General features: G+C 44.1%; 3 protein-coding genes across 4 annotated transcripts in view; 1 reads left to right on the top strand and 2 right to left on the bottom strand.

The window, feature by feature from the left end:
- The window catches only part of LOC139299322 (zinc finger protein 250-like), a 17,993-nt gene extending 14 nt beyond the window's left edge, over positions 1-17,979 (top strand). Inside the window, exons 1-6 of the mRNA XM_070922215.1 lie at positions 1-161; positions 1,888-2,867; positions 12,640-12,679; positions 15,604-15,789; positions 16,690-17,596; positions 17,895-17,979. The exon at positions 1-161 is cut by the window's left edge and continues 14 nt beyond it. Of these exons, the coding sequence (XP_070778316.1) occupies positions 1-161; positions 1,888-2,867; positions 12,640-12,679; positions 15,604-15,789; positions 16,690-17,596; positions 17,895-17,979 (2,359 nt within the window). The remainder of the gene's footprint in view (positions 162-1,887; positions 2,868-12,639; positions 12,680-15,603; positions 15,790-16,689; positions 17,597-17,894) is intronic.
- LOC139298533 (oocyte zinc finger protein XlCOF6.1-like) lies at positions 5,087-6,604 on the bottom strand. Of its 2 annotated transcripts, XM_070921177.1 has the most exons (3): positions 6,521-6,604; positions 5,448-6,275; positions 5,087-5,366 (listed from the first exon to the last, which is right to left on the bottom strand). In XM_070921177.1, the coding sequence occupies exons 1-3, from the start codon at positions 6,585-6,587 to the stop codon at positions 5,209-5,211; spliced, it is 1,053 nt and encodes a 350-aa protein (XP_070777278.1). In that variant the 5' UTR covers positions 6,588-6,604; the 3' UTR covers positions 5,087-5,208. The 2 variants fall into 2 exon arrangements, with proteins under 2 accessions (XP_070777278.1, XP_070777277.1); XM_070921176.1 differs by having other exon boundaries at positions 5,087-6,275.
- On the bottom strand, positions 9,464-14,844 carry LOC139298520 (zinc finger protein 845-like). The gene is made up of 3 exons (XM_070921161.1): positions 14,670-14,844; positions 11,066-13,553; positions 9,464-11,008 (listed from the first exon to the last, which is right to left on the bottom strand). The coding sequence occupies exons 1-3, from the start codon at positions 14,842-14,844 to the stop codon at positions 10,114-10,116; spliced, it is 3,558 nt and encodes a 1,185-aa protein (XP_070777262.1). The 3' UTR covers positions 9,464-10,113.
- Positions 17,980-20,052: the final 2,073 nt, after the last annotated feature.

A 20,052-nucleotide genomic window follows, 5' to 3' on the forward strand; every position in this document is an offset into this window, starting at 1 on the left:
GGGTCTGAAGGTCTTCATCAACCAGCGGCTGACTGCGGCCGTCGACGAGATCTTTGGACACGTTGAGAGAACAATAACCGAGTATGAAGAGGAGCTGGACCGCCGCCACCGGAAGCTGCTGGATGTGGTTTTAAAACCTGAAATAAAGCTGCGGAGGGCAGGTTTGTGTTCTTTGTCCTGCTGGAAACATGTTTACCGCTAACGTTAGCTAAGCCCCCCACGTTAGCTAAGCTAACGTTAGCTAAACCGCCTGGACACAGCCTGTTAGCCTGTTAGCCGCAGTTAGCTTACACTGCTAAAGAGCAGCAGCTTCACAGGAGATAACAGGCCGAGGAGATACGAGGTTAGACAGTCATCCTGAACCCAACTCATGTCAGAGGAAGCTGTTAGCTCTGTTAGCTTCATCTGTTGAGAGTCTTCATGGGTCATTATCAGAGTTGACGCTCTCTTTGTACCACTAAGGCTTAATTCCACTGACAACTTCTTCACTGAGAGGAACACCTGTTCAGGTGTGAGGTCGTAGTTGGTGCTGGTGATGTAATGGACTCGCACACGTTAGGACTGTGTCTATGATGAATCTGACGACTGATGGGACCCAGTTGGACCGGGTCTGTTCCAGGCTAGTCCAGTCTGGCTCAGTTGGACCGGGTCTGGTCCGGTGTGGGTCTGTTTGATGTGACTAAAGTCTTCAGGTCTGGTCCCTGTCAGTCGTTCTCACAAAGATTTTTTAAAACATGTTGTAACTAAGTACATCTACTCAGGTACTGACCTTAAGTACAATTCTGAAGTATTTGTACTCGAGTACATACTTGTACTCCACCAAATGTATTTAACAGCTGTAGTTTGATTTTACACACAAAACATCAACTTATTAAACATGAATGAAGCATTTCAGACTAAAGACCCTCACAGGTGTTTCCAGGTATGTTGCTGATTGGACCAATCAGGTTGAAGCTCTGCTGGGATGAGATCATCATGTACTGTAAGAATGATGAAGTTGTAAACAAACAGAAACACTGAAGTCTCGTTGCACACGATAATAACTTATATGTAAAATAATTATCTTGTTTGCAGAAGATAAAAAATAAGTAATGCTGAAGGCTCCGTCGTTCAACACTCTGCATTGTGAATACTTTTACTGTATATACCTTAATGATTAAGTACATTGTGCTGGTAATACTTATTTACTGTAACAGAGTATTTTTACACTGCAGGAAAGGATCCGAGTACTTCTTCCAGCAGTGGTTATATGCAGCTACGTTCACCTAATTAAACATAAAGGTCCTTTGTGATTTCACATCGTCACTGAAAGCCATTCAACATGAAAGCAGCAGCATGACATGTTCACCCTCTGAGGAGCGCTGACTTCAGTTTCTATTTAAGTCCATTCTATTTGACCCAAAATCACAAGTGACACATTTCTTCTTACATTCTATTTTTGGGCTTTTGCCTTTAATCAATAGTGACAGATGAGAGAGTGTGAGGGGATGACACGCAGCAAAGGTCGGAATCGAACCCACTGCGGTAAGGACTAGCCTTTGTACCTGGGACACCCGCTCTACCAAGTTAGCTACAAAGTGAGCTACCACGGTGCCCCAAGAGACACATTTACCTGAAAGTAGGACAATGAAATCAGTTTAATAAACCAGCAGACAGTAAAGATCCGTCTTTATGCAGATGACGTGTTTGTGTTCATAAAAAATAAAAATCACTTTTCTCCAAAATCAACATTCCATCACCTGACCTGAATACACCATCCTTCTATTATGTAGCAGTAGCTGGGCTGAGCCCACACACATAGACACAATCTCACTAACATGAAGTGTTGAGTATCCAGCTGGATTTCAACATGAACTCAGTTTTCCTCGATGTGTTCCTGTCTTTCAGACTGTCCTGCAGATGTCCAGCAGCTGTCGGTCAGTAAAGAAGAGGTTCCCCCTGAGCAGCAGGACTGGAGCCCCAGTCTGGACCAGGAGGACCCAGAGCCCCCACGCATTAAAGAGGAGCAGGAGGAACTCTGGACCACTCAGGAGGGAGAGCAGCTTCGAGGACTGGAGGAAGTAAAGGAGGAGGATGATGAAGACGAAGCTCAGTCCTCACAGCTTCATCAACCTCCAGCCAGCAGCTCAACTGGACAGATGGAAACAGGAACTGATGGAGAGGACTGTGAAGGACCAGAACCAGCCAGGAACTCAGATCCAGATAAACATCTACAACCAGTTAGTGACGACAAGGCTTCAGAGTCCTCTGATGCTGAGACTGAAGTCAGTGATGATGGTTCTAAGGAGACCAGAGACTTAAACCCCCTGAAACGTAATGACGTCCCTGTGAGTGACGTCACATTCAATGCTGCCAAAAAGTCGTTCATCTGTTGTGAATGTGGCAGAAAATTTGGTCGCAAGGACAGTCTGAGGAGACACATGAGGTTTCACACAGGAGAGAAACCCTACAGTTGCTCGGTTTGTGGTAAAAGATTTTCTCAGAGGCCAAACTTAATCCGTCACATGAGATGTCACTCTGGAGAAAAACCGTTCAGCTGCTCGTTTTGTGACACCAGCTTTGCTGTTCGCAGTGCTTTGGTGAATCACATGAGAATCCACACGGGGGAGAAACCGTTCAGTTGCTTATATTGTGACAAAAGCTTCACACAAAAGGGAGGTCTGAAGAAACACATGACTGTCCACACAGGAGAGAAACCATATAGTTGTCCAGTGTGCGACAAAAGTTTTTCTCAAAAGGCAAATCTGACGTATCACTTCTCAGTGCACACCGGACAGAAACAGTTCAGCTGCAGCGTTTGTGACAAGAGGTTCACGTGGCAGTCGCAGGTCAAAAGTCACAAGTGTGTCGGCGAGAGCAGCAACACCTGAAGCCGACTCATCGCAAATAAACTGCTGATGTTCCACCTCAGAGTTCACTTAGCTGAGGCGGGAACGACAGGAACAATCTGCAACATGAGTATAAGGTTAGAAAGACTTGATTAAAAACACTGACATACTATAGCAGTTATAGTACCATGATGGATGTACAGTGATGTTTGACGCATGAGTGGAAATGTTTTATTTACAGAAAATAAATGTTTATTGAGAAGTTAGTCTTCAGTTCAAAGGAGCTTTATGGACGTGAAACATGTTTACATTATTAAAGTGTGAAATAAAAACATGTACAAACAGAAGAGTGTTCATTTGCTGTTAGAAATATATATGTATACAGGCGTCTGTAGAACAATATATTTTCATTACAATATAACTGAGAACATGATGCCACAAATACTGATTAGGAAGTAATCAAAATCTGTTTTCAAAAGTGTCTTATCAAAGTGAGAGAGAAGATATTACTTAAAATACAAATCCAGGGAAACAAGTAGTTTTAATGAATTCTTACTGTTAATATTCATTAATATGGATTTTAAGAAGATGACCAAATTGTGTTTAAATGCTTCAAACGTGGAAGGCCTATATTTATAATTTATAATATATATTATATATTCAACCTAATGTTACTGTATTGGAAAGTTGAGATTTAGTTTTCAATAAAGTTGATTAAAAGAACAAAAACAACTTTATTTCTTTACATTTCTCCGCTGTAAGCTGACATGTCGAAGCCTCCGTACAGGACCACGTTCAGAGGTTCAGAAGCCGAGCGCCCCCTGCTGGTGACTGTGTGCAGGTGCAGGGAGCTGCGTTCAAAGACAGCTGCTGCTTGTGTTCTGTGTTTACAACATTATGAAGAGTCGGTCCAGACCGTCGTGTTGTGAGATGACTTTTGTTGTGATTTGGTGCAATATCAATAAAACCGAATTGTTTCATGGCAGTTTGTTTTTAAAGTGAAACTGTGAACCTCATATCTCCAGATGTTTGTGATGAACCTCGTACCTCCAGATGTTTGTGACGTACCTCCAGGTGTTTGTGATGAACCTCGTATCTTCAGATGTTCCAGAGCTCATGAAAAGTCGACTTTACAGAGATACATAGTTCTCACAGGGCTCACATGCTGATCTTATAGAATATGATGCATCACTGTACATGAAAGTACCCAACAGTATATAAAGTACTTCAAATGAGCTCAACCTGAAACATCTACAGACACATGAATGCAGCAGAAATATGAATCCAGAAACAGAGAGAACAGAAACACTGACAGGGAACATTTTACTGTGATACTGACAGTACTTATACACTTTTACTGTGATACTGACAGTACTTACATACTTTTACTGTGATACTGACAATACTTATGTGAGTATTTTCACAGTGTGGTATTAGTACATTTCTTTCAGTACAGGATCTGAGTACTTCTACTGGCTCTAGACCAGTTCTTCATGCATCATGTGTTCACCCTGATGTTTCCTCTCAGCAGACAGAATTCAGATTAAAGTGTGCCAGGACACTATGGACACTATTCTCCCACAGCTGAGATACATTTAAATATGTGAAGTTTAACTGACAGAGACATTTCAGCTGCTGTTTGATCGTCGTCACACATTTTGTATAATTTCCTGCTTCCAGGTTTATTCTTATTTTTGTATCCTTACTGCTAAAGGAGGACAGCTGCAGATTGATGCTTCCACACAAGACCACTACATGATATGGGACATGTAGCAGGCCCAGATCCCAACCAATGTAACACCTATGAGAAACTTCACTGTACTTAAACACTGAAAACACACGCTGATTAACATCAACATGACGTACATGGGTCCCTGTGGAGGTTGACGTGACATTGTGTTAATGAGAGAGCTTCAGTGCACATTGTATATACAGACACTTTATGTTGTTGTTTATAAATATACTTTCGTTTGTGTATATATATATATATATATCCTCCACATACGTATGTAAATAATAGCTGAATGTTTGTTCACCTTTGTTGTCCCTGTTTTTTTAGCTGTGTTTCTGTTCTTGTATGTTCACACACTCGGCCACTAAAGATGATTCTGTCTCCAGTCTTTATGCTAAGCTAGGCTAACCCCGTCCTGACTCCGTACATGACATTAATAACAATCTTCTTATCTGACTCTCAGAGAGAAAGCAAATGTTTGTAAGTTCAATAAGAAGACACAACGTTCATGTATTATTATCATTATTGTTTTTATTATTATGTGGACAAAAGACGACTCTTTGTCCACTTAAAGACACCTATAGTGTCTTTGGTCAAATGTGAGACAGGAGACTCATTTCTCAGTAACACTTTTTGAAGTGAAGTTCTTCACTTCCTGCTGCTCTCACCAACACACTGGTGTCGTTTAAACTGCGACTGCCAAGTGAAGCTTTTGTCACAAACGCTGCAGCTGAATGGTTTCTCTCCAGTGTGAGCCGCCATGTGTCTCGTCAGATGTCCCTTTCGTGAGAATCTCTTCCCACAAACTGAGCAGATGAAAGGTTTCACACCCGTGTGAGTCCTCATGTGCTGAACTAAAGTGTGACGCTGAGTGAAACTCGTGTTACAAACCGAGCAGCTGAAAGGTTTCTCTCCTGTATGAATCCTAAAGTGTGCAACCAAATCAGAGCGCTGCCTGAATCTTTTACTGCACAGTGAGCAACTGAAAGGTTTCTCCCCGGTGTGGACTCTCATGTGCTTCTCCAACGACCAGCCATGACTGAAGCTTGTGTTACAAACTGAGCAGCTGAACGGTTTTTCTCCTGAATGACACCTCATGTGAGCCGTCAGGTGTTCCCTCCGGTTAAAACGTTTACTGCAAAATGAGCAGCTGAAGGGTTTCTCTCCTGAGTGAGTCTTCATGTGTCTCTTCAGGTTCGTCTTGTGGCCGAACGTTTTATCACACTGAGAGCAGCTGAACGACTCCTTCTCAGAGTTACTGATATCATGTTTCACAGAGTTTAACCCAGACTGAGGGTCTCTGGTCTCCCTCCAGTCCCCATCACTGTCTTCAGTCTCAGAGGAGTCTGAAGTCTTGTCGTCAGTATCTGGTTCTAAATGTCTATCTGGATCTGAGTTCCAGGCTGGTTCTGGTCCTCCACAGTCCCCTCCATCAGCTTCTGTTTCCATCTGTCCAGTTTGGCTCTGATGAAGCTGTGAGCACTGAGGTTTCTCTTCTTCATCATCTTCTTCACTCTTGAATGTGAACCTGGTGATATCAGCCTCCTCCAGCCCTCGAAGCTGCCCCCCCCCCTGACTGGTCCAGAGTTCTTCCTGCTCCTCTTTAATGTGTGGGGGCTCTGGTGGGTCCTCCTGGTGCAGACTGGGGCTCCAGTCCTGCTGCTCAGGGGGAACCTCTTCTTTACGGACCGACAGCTGGACGTCTGCAGGACACTCTGAAAGGCAGGAAGAGAGGCATCATGGGACTTCAGGTTAGCTGTCTTTGACATGTTTCATCATGTTTGTGTTGTCAGTGTTTCTGCTGGTCGCCATAGAAAAAAGAAGAAAACTGTCTGAATGAATCAGGAGTGAATCATTAATAAATGAGTGAATCATTAATCCTCTTCAGGAGGATCTGTATAAACACTCAGGTGACGTCACTTGAGGACACCTGTCAGACCATTTAACGTCGTTCAGTTACCGTAAAGTGCAGAATTCTGTCGCTCTGCTGTTGTTCCCGCCGTAGTCGGTCGCTGCTTCACCAACATTTTCACACAAAGACAGAAACTCTGTTTGCTCTCCATCAAACAGTCTCTCTGACTAGCGCCATGCTGCTGACTTCCGGCCCGTCGGTCTGTTTCCAGCTAGCATGCTAAGCTACCTTCAGTAGGCTCCCGGGAGATGAGTCAGAGGTGAAACATTCAGAGAACAGGTGAACATCAGACACACAGAGACTCCGCTGGATCACTGTGAGACTCTGCTAAGACCGATGTTCGACTGGACGCCATCTTGTTCAAAAAGTGTCAAGTTAGCGACAGTAAAGAAGCTTCCGGGGCAGATCAGTTGCTGAGCTTCAAAATAAAAGTCCAGACGTGTTACCGAAATTACAGTCCGACTCCGAGTAACACGCAGAAGATAAATCTAATTCTCAACATAAGGTCCCAATAAGCTTTCAACCACATCCTGGGCTTTCCTCAGGTGATATGGAGATATCATGAAATTACATGTAAATGTCATTAATGTTGTGATGCCTTTTCAAGGAGTGGAGGAAAAAAAGAAACATGGAAGGAACTAAGAAGCTCTTTATTAAGTCCTTTCAGTTTGAAGAAAGACATATTTTAGTTTATGACATGATCAGAACTCTCGGAAAACAATTATCCAAATCAAAAGATTTGGAGTGGAGAGAGGAGGAGGAGAGGAGAGGAGGGAGGAGGAGAGGAGAGAGGGGAGGAGGAGAGAGCTTGATTTGTTTAATTGTTACTGTGATGAAGTAAAAATGAGGCTGCATCATAAACCATTCAGTACAATAACTCATAAAATAAGTAATTAATCATTAATTAATAAGTATGATTAATTAAATCATAAAATAAATAATATTTTAATGAGCATTTAGCACTGCAAATGATTCATGGTGACATCAGAGACGCAGCAGTCACATTCACTTTCAGCTGAGGAGTCTGACGGAGGAGCATGGTGGTTTTCTGTCGGTCCGTCTCCTGGACTGGCCCCCTGCTGGCTGCTACCTGCTGTTACCATTCAGAGCACTGGTGTCCCTAAAAAGTTGGATTTTCGATCAGGGTGATCCCAATCCAGTTTTCTTAGAAAAACCGGTATCAAAGTAAGACGGATTACCTGATCCTGGTTAGAAAAAAGGGGATTTCCAAATCCGGATCATTCTGATCCAGATTACACTTTTTGAACAACCAGAATAGAACTTCCTTATAAAGTCATGATGTTACACTCCGATACAGCAGGTGGCGGCAAGCACCTTTAAAACCGAAGAAGAAGCAGCAGCAGCAGCAGCACAGGGCACTAGTCAGAGTGACTGTCTGACGGAGAGCGAACAGAGTTTCTGACGGAGATAAAGTTTCTGTGTGTGTGTGAAAATGTGTAAAGAACAAATGCTGAGAACGTTGGTGAAGCAGAGACTCACTGCGGCTGCGCAAGAGATATTTGGCCTTTTTGAAAGAACGATAGCGGAGTACGAGGTCCGGCTACACAGAGCAGGTTTGATCGCTTCTTCTTCTTCTGTAGAGTTTTCCTCACGCGATAGTTATGTTTCTTAAAGGACACGTCAGAGTTTATGGAGTATAAACTTTTCTTGGCATGAACTTCCTGAACATACTGGGACACAATGATCACATGTCCGCATGATCCTGTCTTTCAGAGTGCCTTGCAGGCGTCGGTCCGTAAAGAAGAGGTTCCCCCTGAGCAGCAGGACTGGAGCCCCAGTCTGGACCAGGAGGTCCCACCAGAGCCCCCTGAGTCCATGTGCTTTGTTACTTTCAGACTATATATTGAAAAGGACCATGGCTGATCTCATCTCTGATTCTGTTTGTTTTTTAAATTCAGCAAATATTCTAACCGGCTGATATGATCTTCTGAATATTTCATCTGTGCTTTCCGCTGTGTGTGTGTGTGTGTGTGTGTGTGTGTAATCAGTACAAGCTGCTCACCATGAAGAGGAAGTTCAACAGACACTCTTATTTTGTTCATTTTACCCAAAGAAAGTGAAAATATGAGCTGAGGACGTGTCTGTCTTCTTACAGCAGCGGCTCGTAATGAACTCCAAACATGTCGGAGAGTCTTGAAGAAGGAAACCAGCTGACGTCAGACTGACAGGGTGGAGGCAGTTAGCTGGGGGTCAACCTGAGGGTTAGGGTCCAGTCTGAGGGTCCTTCTGTGTCAGGTCAGATGTTCAGAACTCATCGAGTCACAGCAGAACAGTCTTCTGGTTAACTTACTTTACTGTCCAGAACGTTAAAGGGAAAGTCCGTCCGTCCGTCCGTCCGGAGCCAAAGACAATGTTGTGATAACTTGTGCAGATAATGTGAACAGAACAAGTTGTTTTCTGGTTTCATTTCTGTTCCAGTTAGAAGGAGAAAACTGTTCTTAATTCACAGGAAAAATAGAAAAACAAATAACGCATTATATTTTTGTTCCTCCTGTTTTCAAACACAAATCTAAAAAAACCTCAAAAACAGAAATTGAACTTTTTTTAATTTGATTCCAACTTCAAAATGAAAACACACGTATTTCCCACAAAAGACGAAACAAAGAAATTCAGAGCGGTTTTTAAACACCAACATCCTGCCACATCCAGTCTGCCCAAACTAACATGACATAATATATATACATATATTAACATTATTAATATTTGTTAATATTGATTCATTTTTCATTTGTGTTGCTTCATTTTTAGAGCAGAATTCACACAGAAACGCTGCAGATTTAGAGCTGATTAAGTTCTTTCTGTCGCATTTTAACTTCCTATTTAACGTCAGTGCAGCTGCAACATTATTATTAACTTTTATAGAAACACACATGTTGAGTTTTAATTCATATTTTATTAAAATGTGAATAAAAATCATTCGTTTAATTTCAAAGGCACTTCTAGCTACAACTTTAAAGTTTTGAAGCTGATTTCAAAGTAAAATACAATACTTTAGTATTTGTCATTTCCACATTTGCTTTAAGTTCACAATTAATTTACAACAATAAAGACCTGAGAAACATCTGAAACAACGACGCGTCTCATGAAGTTTATCTTGAATGTGAGTCCCAGTCCAGAGTTCATAGAAAGAAAACTCTCTTTTGTAAAGAGATGGGCTGTACTCAGAACCGCCAACATACTACCGACAAACGCAGAATGCAGTACATACAACATACTGCCTTTCTTCTCAGGATGCAGTATGAAACTGTGCAGTGTGCCGGCCAGGCTCAGTAATAATGCTGCAGGTATTCTGCCCCCCCCTGCCTGATGAAAGCCTGAACAAACCTTTAAATGAGGCCTTGTGGATCTGATCTGAGTGACAAACAGCGTACTCCATGCTACACTTTGGCCAAATCAGTACTACTGCTGGTATAGTAGGCGGTCTGAATACAGCTGTCTGGGTCCAGGCCTTTGAGTCCACCCCCTCCGCAGAGTTGACTCTTCTGGTCTGACATCGTGACATGAAACAGAGAGCCTGATCATTATGAGTAGTTTCCTGTGAGGATTCACTGCTTCACTTTGTCACATGAAACCTGAACGTCTGAGTTCTGGACTTTGTGGTCTCTGGTCAGTCCAGAGCTTCACTCTCCAACACACTGGTGGTACTTGAGCTCTGTGTACCAGGCGAAGCTCTTGTCACAGACGCTGCAGCTGTACTGTTTGTCCTCCGTGTGGACGGACATGTGAGACTGCATACTGGCCTTATGAGCGTATTTCTTACCACAAACTGGACAAACGAATGGTTTCTCTCCTGTGTGAGTCCTCATGTGTATCTTCAGATGGGACTTGTAAAGACACTTCTGACCGCAGACAGAACAGAAGAAGGCCCTCTCTCCGGTGTGAAACTTCATGTGGTTCTTCATGTAGCAGATGTGGAGGAACCTCTTCCCGCACTCTGAGCAGCTGTATGGTTTACTGACGCCGTCAGATCTCACGTCACCTTCAGAGGCGTCGTTACTTTTCAAAGAGTTTAAACCTAACGGAGGTTTCCTGTTGTCTTTCCAAAAATCACTGTCAACACTGTCATCACTCTCTGGTTCCAGAGACTCTGAGGCCCTGAAATCAGATCCCAGAACACTTTCAGAGGATTCAGTCTTCTTCACAGAGCTCAAATCTGGTGGGCGTTTTCTGGTCTCCTTCCAAAAGTCACTGTCAACACTGTCTTCAGTCTCAGAAGAGTCTGAAGTCTTGTCGTCAGTATCTGGTTCTAAATGTCTATCTGGATCTGAGTTCCTTGCTGGTCCTGGTCCTCCACAGTCCTCTCCATCAGCTTCTGTTTCCATCTGTTCAGTTTGGCTCTGATGAAGCTGTGAGGACTGAGGTTTCTCTTCATCATCTTCTTCACTCTTGAATGTGAACCTGGTGATATCAGCCTCCTCCAGCCCTTGAAGCTGCTCCCCCTCCTGACTGGTCCAGAGTTCCTCCTGTTCCTCTTTAATGTGTGGGGGCTCTGGTGGGTCCTCCTGCTTTGCCCCCCTGTGTACTCCTGTATGGACTGCCATGTGTTGGCTCAGACTTCCTCTTTCTTTTAACTGTTTCTCTCCTGTGTGGTCTCTCATGTGGACCAGGAGGTGGTGGTTGCCAGTCTCACATGTTGTAGAGACTTCGTCATGTGTCAGAGGGTTCATACTTGACTGAGGATCTCTGGTCTCCCTCCAGTCGTCTCTGAGAGTCTCAGCTTCAGAGGAGTCTTCAGTCTCGTCATTAGTGTCAGGTTCTAAATGTCTATCTGGGTCTGAGTTCCTGGCTGGTTCTGGTTCTCCACTATCCTCTGTTTCCATGAGTCCAGATGAGCTGCTGGCTGGAGGCTCTCTGTCCTCCTGTGAGGACTGACGACCAACACACTCGTGTCTTTTTAGCTGATAAATCCACGTGAATCTTCGGTCGCAAAGACTGCAGCTGAAGCGTTTCTCTCCAGTGTGCGTCCTCATGTGCACCTTCAGATTTCCACTTTCACTGAAGGTTTTCAGACACAACGAGCAGCTGAAGGGTTTCTCCCCGGTGTGGATTCTCATGTGCACCTGCAGCCGGTGCTTACGGCCAAATACTTTCCCACATTGAGAGCAGCTGAACGATGTGTTGGCAGTAATGTGGTCCTGAGGTTGATGGAGCTGTGAGGACTCTCCAACACACTGATGGTAGTTGAGCTGGTAAAGCCGAGTGAATCTTTCTCCACAATCGCTGCAGCTGTAGATTTTCTCCTTTGCGTGGACTTCCATGTGTTTTGTCAGATATCGCCTCCACGCAAACTCTTCACCACAGACCGAGCAGCTGAACTGAGTTTGTCCAGTGTGGATTCTCATGTGTTTCACTAAAGACTCGCTGTCACTAAATCCTGTGTTACAGACTGAGCAGCACGACGACTCGCCAACACACTGATGGCTGATGAGCTCTGACTCCAAAGGGAATCTTTTCTCACAAACGACACAACCGAGTAGTTTCTCTCCTGTGTGGACGGACATGTGTCTCGTCAGATATCCTCCGGTCGCAAATCCTTTCCCACAAAATAAGCAACTGACTGGTTTCTCTCCAGTGTGACACTTGTTGAGCGTCTGCAGAGAGAAGCTGACTGGTTTCCTGACAGTAATATATCCTGCATCACTTACAGACACGTCCTCATCTTTCAGATGGTTTAAACCTGACTGAGGGTCTCTGGTCTGTTTGCCAACACTGTCATCGATCTTGGGTTCAGGTTTTACGGAAACTTTTTTGTTTCTCCGATAAGTGAAACCCGACTGATGTTGCCTGGTCTCTTTCCAAAATTCAATGTCAACACTGTCCTCGGTTTCAACAGACGGTTTGGTCTTTTTATCAGTATCTGATTTAGAATATCTATCTGGATCCAGGTTCCTGACTGGTTCTGATGCTCCACAGTTCTTTTGATTGAAGCCAAATCTTCTTTGCTGTGAGGACTCACCAAGACACTTGTGTTTTTTGATCTGAAACTGCCAAAAGAATCTTTTTCCACAGTCACTGCAGCCGAATGGTTTCACCCCTGAGTGGACTGCCATGTGCTGCGTCATAATCCCTCTTTGTGAAAATCTTTTCCCACACACTGAGCAGCTGTATGGTTTCTCTCCTGTGTGGGTTCTCATGTGTATCTCCAGGTGGGAGCTAAACTGCCGTTTCTGACCACAGACTGTGCAGGTGAACAGCTTCTTGCCTTTGTGCATTCTCATGTGAGTCATCAGGAGGTAGTTGTTGGGAAACGTTGCGTCACACTCGGAACAGCTCAGCGGTTTCTTGTGTTTGTCACTTTGTCTGATGTGAATCTGCGATGAGTCACCGACACACTTGTGGATTTTGAGCTGTGACGTCCCCCTGAATCTTTTGCCACAGTTGCTGCAGCTGAATGGTTTCACTCCTGTGTGCGTCGCCATGTGGTACGTTAGAGCTCCTTTGTGACGAAACGTTTTACCACAAACTGAGCAACTGAACGGTCTCTCTCCGGTGTGAGTTCTCAGGTGGTAGTCCAGACCTGCTTTCTGGGTGAACCTTTTACCACAAACAGAGCAACAGAAAGGTTTCACTCCTGTATGAGTTCTCATGTGAATATTCAGATTCCCCCTGTGTTTAAATGTTTTAGCACAAACACAGCAGTGAAAAGAGTTTCTGTCAGGATCCCTCCAGTCCCCATCACTGTCTTCAGTCTCAGAGGAGTCTGTAGTCTTGTCGTCAGTATCTGGTTCTAAATGTCTATCTGGATCTGAGTTCCTGGCTGGTCCTGGTCCTCCACAGTCCTCTCCATCAGCTTCTGTTTCCATCTGTTCAGTTTGGCTCTGATGAAGCTGTGAGGACTGAGGTTTCTCTTCATCTTCATCATCTTCACTCTTGAATGTGAACCTGGTGATATCAGCCTCCTCCAGTCCTCGAAGCTGCCCTCCCTCCTGACTGGTCCAGAGTTCCTCCTGCTCCTCTTTAATGTGTGGGGGCTCTGGTGGGTCCTCCTGGTCCATACTGGGGATCCAGTCCTGCTGCTCTTCTTCACCAACAATCACTTTCCGGACATCTGAAGGTAAAACTGAAACACAGACAGACATTAATATTAATGTTCCTGTTGAAGTTTGACACCTTCATCTGTCACATCACATGTTCTGTAACACGATATCACAGCATAACATTATATATATTTATATATCATCATTATGTTTCGATCAAATGTAACCATGGAAACATCTGCCAGTAGAGGGGTGTGTTCAGGCTTTCAGACCCTTCAACCAACACCTGTAACTGGTCTGGACATCAGTCAATTATTGTCTTGATTAATTCATTTAATAATAAATAAATAATAATAATAAATGACTTCGTGAAACATCAAATGGAGATCAAAACATCCTCGAGCACAAGGTGACGTCTTCAAAAGCCCAAAGTAATTTCGGATCATATAAGACCAAGAACAGCAGCACAGTCTCACATTGAGAACCTTTTGTCAAACCTCAAAGTGGATCCATTATCTGTCGATCGACTGATCAATACATTTGCTGCCCTACTGAAGAGAAACCCTGCAGAGTCGCTGTAACCTCTCAAACCAAACAACCAGTTTTTATCTTTTACAGGAAGCGGCCTCTCTGATGACGTCTGGCATCCTTTTATTCTTTTTTGACATTTTAAAGATCAATTGATAATCAGAAGAATCAATAATGAGAGTCATCGTTGGTGCACTCCTAATTCTCACTGTATCACAGTTATTGATGATGACATCAGAATGCACTCTTCCCTCCAGTAGTCATGGTAACGATTGTTGGCTGCAACATTTATTTTCATAAATCAGTCAATTATTTTCTTGATCAATCAATTAATCGTTTGGTCTACAAAGTGTCCAAAGCGACAGACTGAACAAACATTCAGCAGATTAAATGAGTTCACTTTCAGATTCTGGACCAGCTCGTGATGAATTCAGTAACCATGGCGACAGGGTTAACCTGTTCACCTCTGACTGGTTCCTGCATGATGGCAACGGCAGCTGAGGCTAATGGGTATTGTAGTGTTTAGAACCACTAGCCATGTTAAATATAAAAAGGGAAACTTTTTAGCCGGAGCTAGCTGCGGCTAACAGTCTGGCTATGGATGCTTTAGCTAACGTTAGCTTAGCACTAGCTCCCTGCGCCGTTAACAGAGCAGTAAACGTGGAACAAACCCGCTGTCCGCAGCTTTGAGTCGGGGTCTGAGACCAGGTCTAGTAGGTGTTGTTGGCGATCGATGTTCTCTTCATATCCGGACCCTTTTGTCTCGAAGTGTCCCTCCAGGTCTGCGCGAGCCGCGTCCAACAGCCGCTGCTTGAATAAACCGTCAAGATCCTGAAATCTGGACATTTTCACCGAAGAGCCGAAGAAGAAACGCTGACGCTGTTTCTGACGTTATTTAGGTTCGGCTAGCATGCTAACTCAGCCCCTGTCCACCAGAAGGACCCGCCAAGGCCCGGAACAAAACTACAACTGTTTCCGGTACACTCCTCCGGCCTTCAGAATGAAAGTTTATACAGTTTTACCCACTTTCTTTCATTGGCATTTAATGGTCATACGCCATAGGTTTACGTTTAAATACAGATTGATAGTTGACCGATTATTAATATTAATCGTTTTGAACAAGATCTTTCAGGGGTTCTATATTTTATAAGAGGCTAACATCAGATAAAGCAGTAAAATAAGATAATCCTTTATTAATCCCTCAGCGGGGAAATTTATGTTGAGTGACTAAATCAATGAAATGTCGAAATATCAGACCTGATCTGGATGTCATCCATCACACTGATGAGCAACCAGTTCACCATGTGCTGTATAATGGAGTCATTTGAAGATTTTATAATTCTTATTTTAAAGGTTTTACGCATTACTTCCGGTCTTCTTTCCACTTCTCACTCATCAGACGAGAAATATCACATTCATTTACTCATCTAACTCATATTTCAGCATGTCACAGTTTTAACTCTAACTACAGTCACACCAGATCATTTGAGTGTTGGTGCCTTTATTCTGAAATGTGACCCGGAAGCGATCGCTTGTTGTTTTTACAGAGAGAGCAGCGAAGATCGGTGAAGATGTGAACAGTTGATATTAAACAATCAAGAGAAGCGTCAGTGAAGATGTCCAGGCTTCAGGGTCTGAAGGTCTTCATCAACCAGCGGCTGACTGCGGCCGTCGACGAGATCTTTGGACACGTTGAGAGAACAATAACCGAGTATGAAGAGGAGCTGGACCGCCGCCACCGGAAGCTGCTGGATGTGGTTTTAAAACCTGAAATAAAGCTGCGGAGGGCAGGTTTGTGTTCTTTGTCCTGCTGGAAACATGTTTACCGCTAACGTTAGCTAAGCTAACCGCCCGGACACAGCCTGTTAGCCTGTTAGCCGCAGTTAGCTCAGACTGTTAAAGAGCAGCAGCTTCACAGGACGTAACAGGCCGAGGAGATACGAGGTTAGACAGTCATCCTGAACCCAACTGTCATGTCAGAGGAAGCTGTTAGCTCTGTTAGCTCTGTTAGCTAAGAGGCACAGATCACTTTCATGTTATAAAGTGTAGCTATTAGATTAGTGACAGCACTAATAATCACATGTCGTCTGTCATGTGGTTATAAGACTGGAGAACCTTTACTTTCATTATTGATCCATCTCATCTGTCACATAGTGAGAAGGGAGCAGTTCAGGTCTGAGCTGTTCAGGTCTGAGCTGTTTATGTCTGAGCTGTTTATGTCTCAGCAGTTCATGTCTCAGCAGTTCAGGTCTCAGCTGTTCAGGTCTCAGCTGTTCAGGTCTGAGCAGTTCAGGTCTGAGCAGTTCAGGTCTCAGCAGTTCAGGTCTCAGCAGTTCAGGTCTCAGCAGTTCAGGTCTCAGCTGTTCAGGGTGTGATTCACAGTTCGTCACCTGATTGTTCAAAGACAGTGAAGCCACAGAAACATCAGGCTGCTCTTAACCCTCTGTACTGGACGACAAACAGACTGACCTGAAGACGGTCTGAATCAGTTCTGAACACTGGGCCGTATAAACAGTGATGATGTGGGAGAGTCCAGCAGAGGGTGGACTTGAAGACCTTCGTCCTGTCTATATAATAAGCGCTGCAGTTTCATCATCAGTTATGAAACTTGGAATCTGAGTCATCAGATGTTTGTGTGCTGGACTTCAACAACAGGAACTCAGTTTTCCTCCATGTGTTCCTGTCTTTCAGAGTGTCCTGCAGATGTCCAGCGGCTGTCGGTTAGTAAAGAAGAGGTTCCCCCTGAGCAGCAGGACTGGAGCCCCAGTCTGGACCAGGAGGACCCACCAGAGCCCCCACACATTAAAGAGGAGCAGGAGGAACTCTGGACCAGTCAGGAGGGAGGGCAGCTTCGAGGACTGGAGGAGGCTGATATCACCAGGTTCACATTCAAGAGTGAAGATGATGAAGATGAAGAGAAACCTCAGTCCTCACAGCTTCATCAGAGCCAAACTGAACAGATGGAAACAGAAGCTGATGGAGAGGACTGTGGAGGACCAGGACCAGCCAGGAACTCAGATCCAGATAGACATTTAGAACCAGTTAGTGATGACAAGACTTCAGACTCCTCTGAGACTGAAGACAGTGATAGGGACTGGAGGGAGACCAGAGACCCTCAGTCTGGGTTAAACTCTCCCAGTCATAATGAAGTCCCTGTGAGTGGTATGACACCGGTTACTGGTGAGAAACTGTTGCACAGCTGCTCTGAGTGTGGCAAAAGATTTGGTAACAAGACAAATCTGAAGATACACATGAGGATTCACACAGGAGAGCACTCCTTTAGTTGTTTAGTCTGCGGTAGAATATTTGCACAAGGAGGAAACCTGAGACAACACATGGCGGTCCACACAGGGGGCAAGAGATTAAGGTGCAGCCTTTGTGACAAACGATTCACTTGGTATAAACAGTTCAAAAGCCACAAGTGTGTTGGTGAGTCCTCACAGCTTCATCAAAGAGCTGATGGAGAGGACTGTGGAGGACCAGAACCAGCCAGGAACTCAGATCCAGACAGACATTTAGAACCTGATACTGATGACATGATTGAAGACTCCTCTGAGACTGAAGACAGTGATGACTGGAAGGAGACCAGAGAACCTCAGTCAGGTTTAAACACCGACAGTAATGATGAAGTCCCAGTAGGTCGTAGGACACGTCATACTGGTGACAAACCATTGAGCTACACGACACGTCTGAAGAGACACACGAGGAGTCACACAGGAGAGAAATCATTCAGCTGCTCAGTTTGTAGTAAAGAATTTTCACAAAAGCGACATTTGACGCGACACATGGCCGCACACACATGGGAGAAACCGTTCAGCTGCAGAGTCTGTGATCGAAGATTCACTTTACGTTCACAGTTACAGAAACACGAGTGTGATCGTCTGAAACCTTCACAGCTTCATCTTCACTAGACTGAAGCAGATGGAGGGGACTGTGGAGGACCAGAACCAGCCAGGAACTCAGATCCAGATAGACATTTAGAACCAGATACTAATGATGAGACTTCAGACTCAGTCAGGTTGAAACACTCACAATAATAATGAAGTAAGTGATGGAAGATGTAGACTGGCAAGAAACAGCTGCGCAGCTTTTAGGGCCCAGAAACAGCAGAGGGTTGGTGGATATCAACAAGTCTGCAGTCTGTTAGCAGGATGATCTATAAGTACTGCTGTTAGTAGATTCATTGAGACTGAGACCGACCCTGGAGGTAAAGTGGTAACAGGTATAAGGCCTGAAGGATGAAGGACAAGTACCAACTGAAAGTTAAAGTTTTCAGCTTTGATTTAAAGGCCTCAACAGAGTCCGACTGTCTGAAGTCAGCAGGAGGATTATTCCAGAGAAAAGGGGCTGGATGCAGCCAGCTGACTTCTGTTTAAAACTGCGGACAGACAGGAGGCCAGGCCTCTGAGAGAGGACGGGATGGGACAAAATGTCTGATCTGACAGGGAGCCAATGAAGGGAAGTGAAAACTGGTGGAACATGGTCACAGGTTGTGGTTTTAGTTGAGATCCTCACTGCAGCGTTCTGAACCATCTGAAGACTTTCAGTAGCAGTGACCGTTACAGTAATCCAATCCAGATGAGACAAAGGCCTGAATGAGGATCTCTGCATCAGGACAGAACAGACCTCATGTCGGCTCTGTTGGTCGGTGGAAGGAGGACATCCTGGTGAGGTCTGTAATGTGCTGAGACTCTGGGCTGTTGGACTTTGAGAGATCACACAGTTGTTGAGAGTTACTGTTACTTCATCAAACTGGTGTCCATGTGGAGCAAGGCCAATGATCAGCATCTTAGTTTCATCAGAAGTCAGGAGCATGATGTTACATCATCCAGGAATCACAGCAGATAAACAGGCCTCTGGATTTCTAATTTGAGCGTCATCGTCTCCTTTAGAGGAACATAGAGCTGAGCGTCATCAGCTCTATGTCTAGAGCAGCACATTTATTCCAAAACTGTGTATGATTTAGCCAAGAGGTGAAATATATAAAGAGAATAGCAGAGGGACAAGAACAGAGCCCTGAGGTGCTCCATATTTCACTTCAGAAAGTAATGTTAAAATAAGAAACACACTTCGAGTTTCAAGACGATCTAGGAGCATGTCGTAATTAATGGTCCAGCAACAGAAGCACTGAGCTGGAATCTGGATTCATGTCAGCAGAAGATCATTCACCACTTTGAGAAGTCGTGAGCAGCTGACAGATGTTTGGCTACAGAGTCAAAGAGCAATCTGGGGTTGTGCTTGTTGTCAGATGATAATCAATAATCAATACACTCTCATGCCATCAGAGGTAGAACACTCCTGCAGACCTGTAAACCAGAGCTCTGAATATACTTCTATATAAGCTTCTGGAGGGCGAGAGAGGGAGCTGCAGGAAACTCTGTAATTTCATGTAAAATCCTGATGAATTCATTTGATTGACAGTTAAATTCAACTGAAACTAACCTTTTGTACAGTTCTATAATTTCCTGAAAGTTTCTGTGTTCAAAACCAACTCTGATCAGATCTGTCAGTTTCAGCAGCCATCTGTGGAGCTGAATGAACACATGGAACTGAATCAGATTTATATTATTTACTAATAAAAACATCAATGATACAAATGCTGCTGTTTGTGTTTGTGTCCAGATGCACACGTACGTCCACATACTCTGCTTCATATTGTATCAGTGCACATAACGAAGTCCATTTTTTACACGCTCGTATGAACATTCGCCAAGAAACAAAACATTACATACATGTACATGTGAACATATACCTGAGTCAGCACGCTAATTGATTCCATGCATTTCTTCAAAGGTAAAATTATGTTTTATTTGAGATAATCACACATCCACGTGTCTCTGGTGCAGGTGTGTTGGAAAGATCCTGATTCATTGATCAGACTAACGTTTCATTCAACATGGATCTTAAATAGAGGAAGCTCCGCCCGTTCTGTGTGCACAGGTGTGGGACACGTCATCTCTTGCGGGGGGGGGGGGGCATCTGCAACATCATGATCTTCATTAGAAGCCTTCATAAAAGGCAAACAGAAGAACAGGGCAAATAAACATGAACCTG

The sequence above is a fragment of the Enoplosus armatus genome, chromosome 16 (genome assembly GCF_043641665.1).
Source record: "Enoplosus armatus isolate fEnoArm2 chromosome 16, fEnoArm2.hap1, whole genome shotgun sequence".
Classification (NCBI taxonomy): Eukaryota; Metazoa; Chordata; class Actinopteri; order Centrarchiformes; family Enoplosidae; genus Enoplosus; species Enoplosus armatus.

Bases quoted from the DNA above. Each gene is read 5' to 3' on its own strand.
- LOC139298520 (XM_070921161.1), bottom strand. From the start codon at position 14,844: ATGTCCAGATTTCAGGATCTTGACGGTTTATTCAAGCAGCGGCTGTTG. The intron at 13,554-14,669 runs GTTTGTTCCACG...TCTGTGTTTCAG, and splicing joins CTCAAAGCTGCGGACAGCGG to TTTTACCTTCAGATGTCCGG. The intron at 11,009-11,065 runs GTTAAAAGAAAG...AGGAGTACACAG, and splicing joins GACCACACAGGAGAGAAACA to GGGGGCAAAGCAGGAGGACC.
- LOC139298533 (XM_070921176.1), bottom strand. From the start codon at position 6,587: ATGTTGGTGAAGCAGCGACCGACTACGGCGGGAACAACAGCAGAGCGA. The intron at 6,276-6,520 runs GTAACTGAACGA...CCTGCCTTTCAG, and splicing joins ACAGAATTCTGCACTTTACG to AGTGTCCTGCAGACGTCCAG.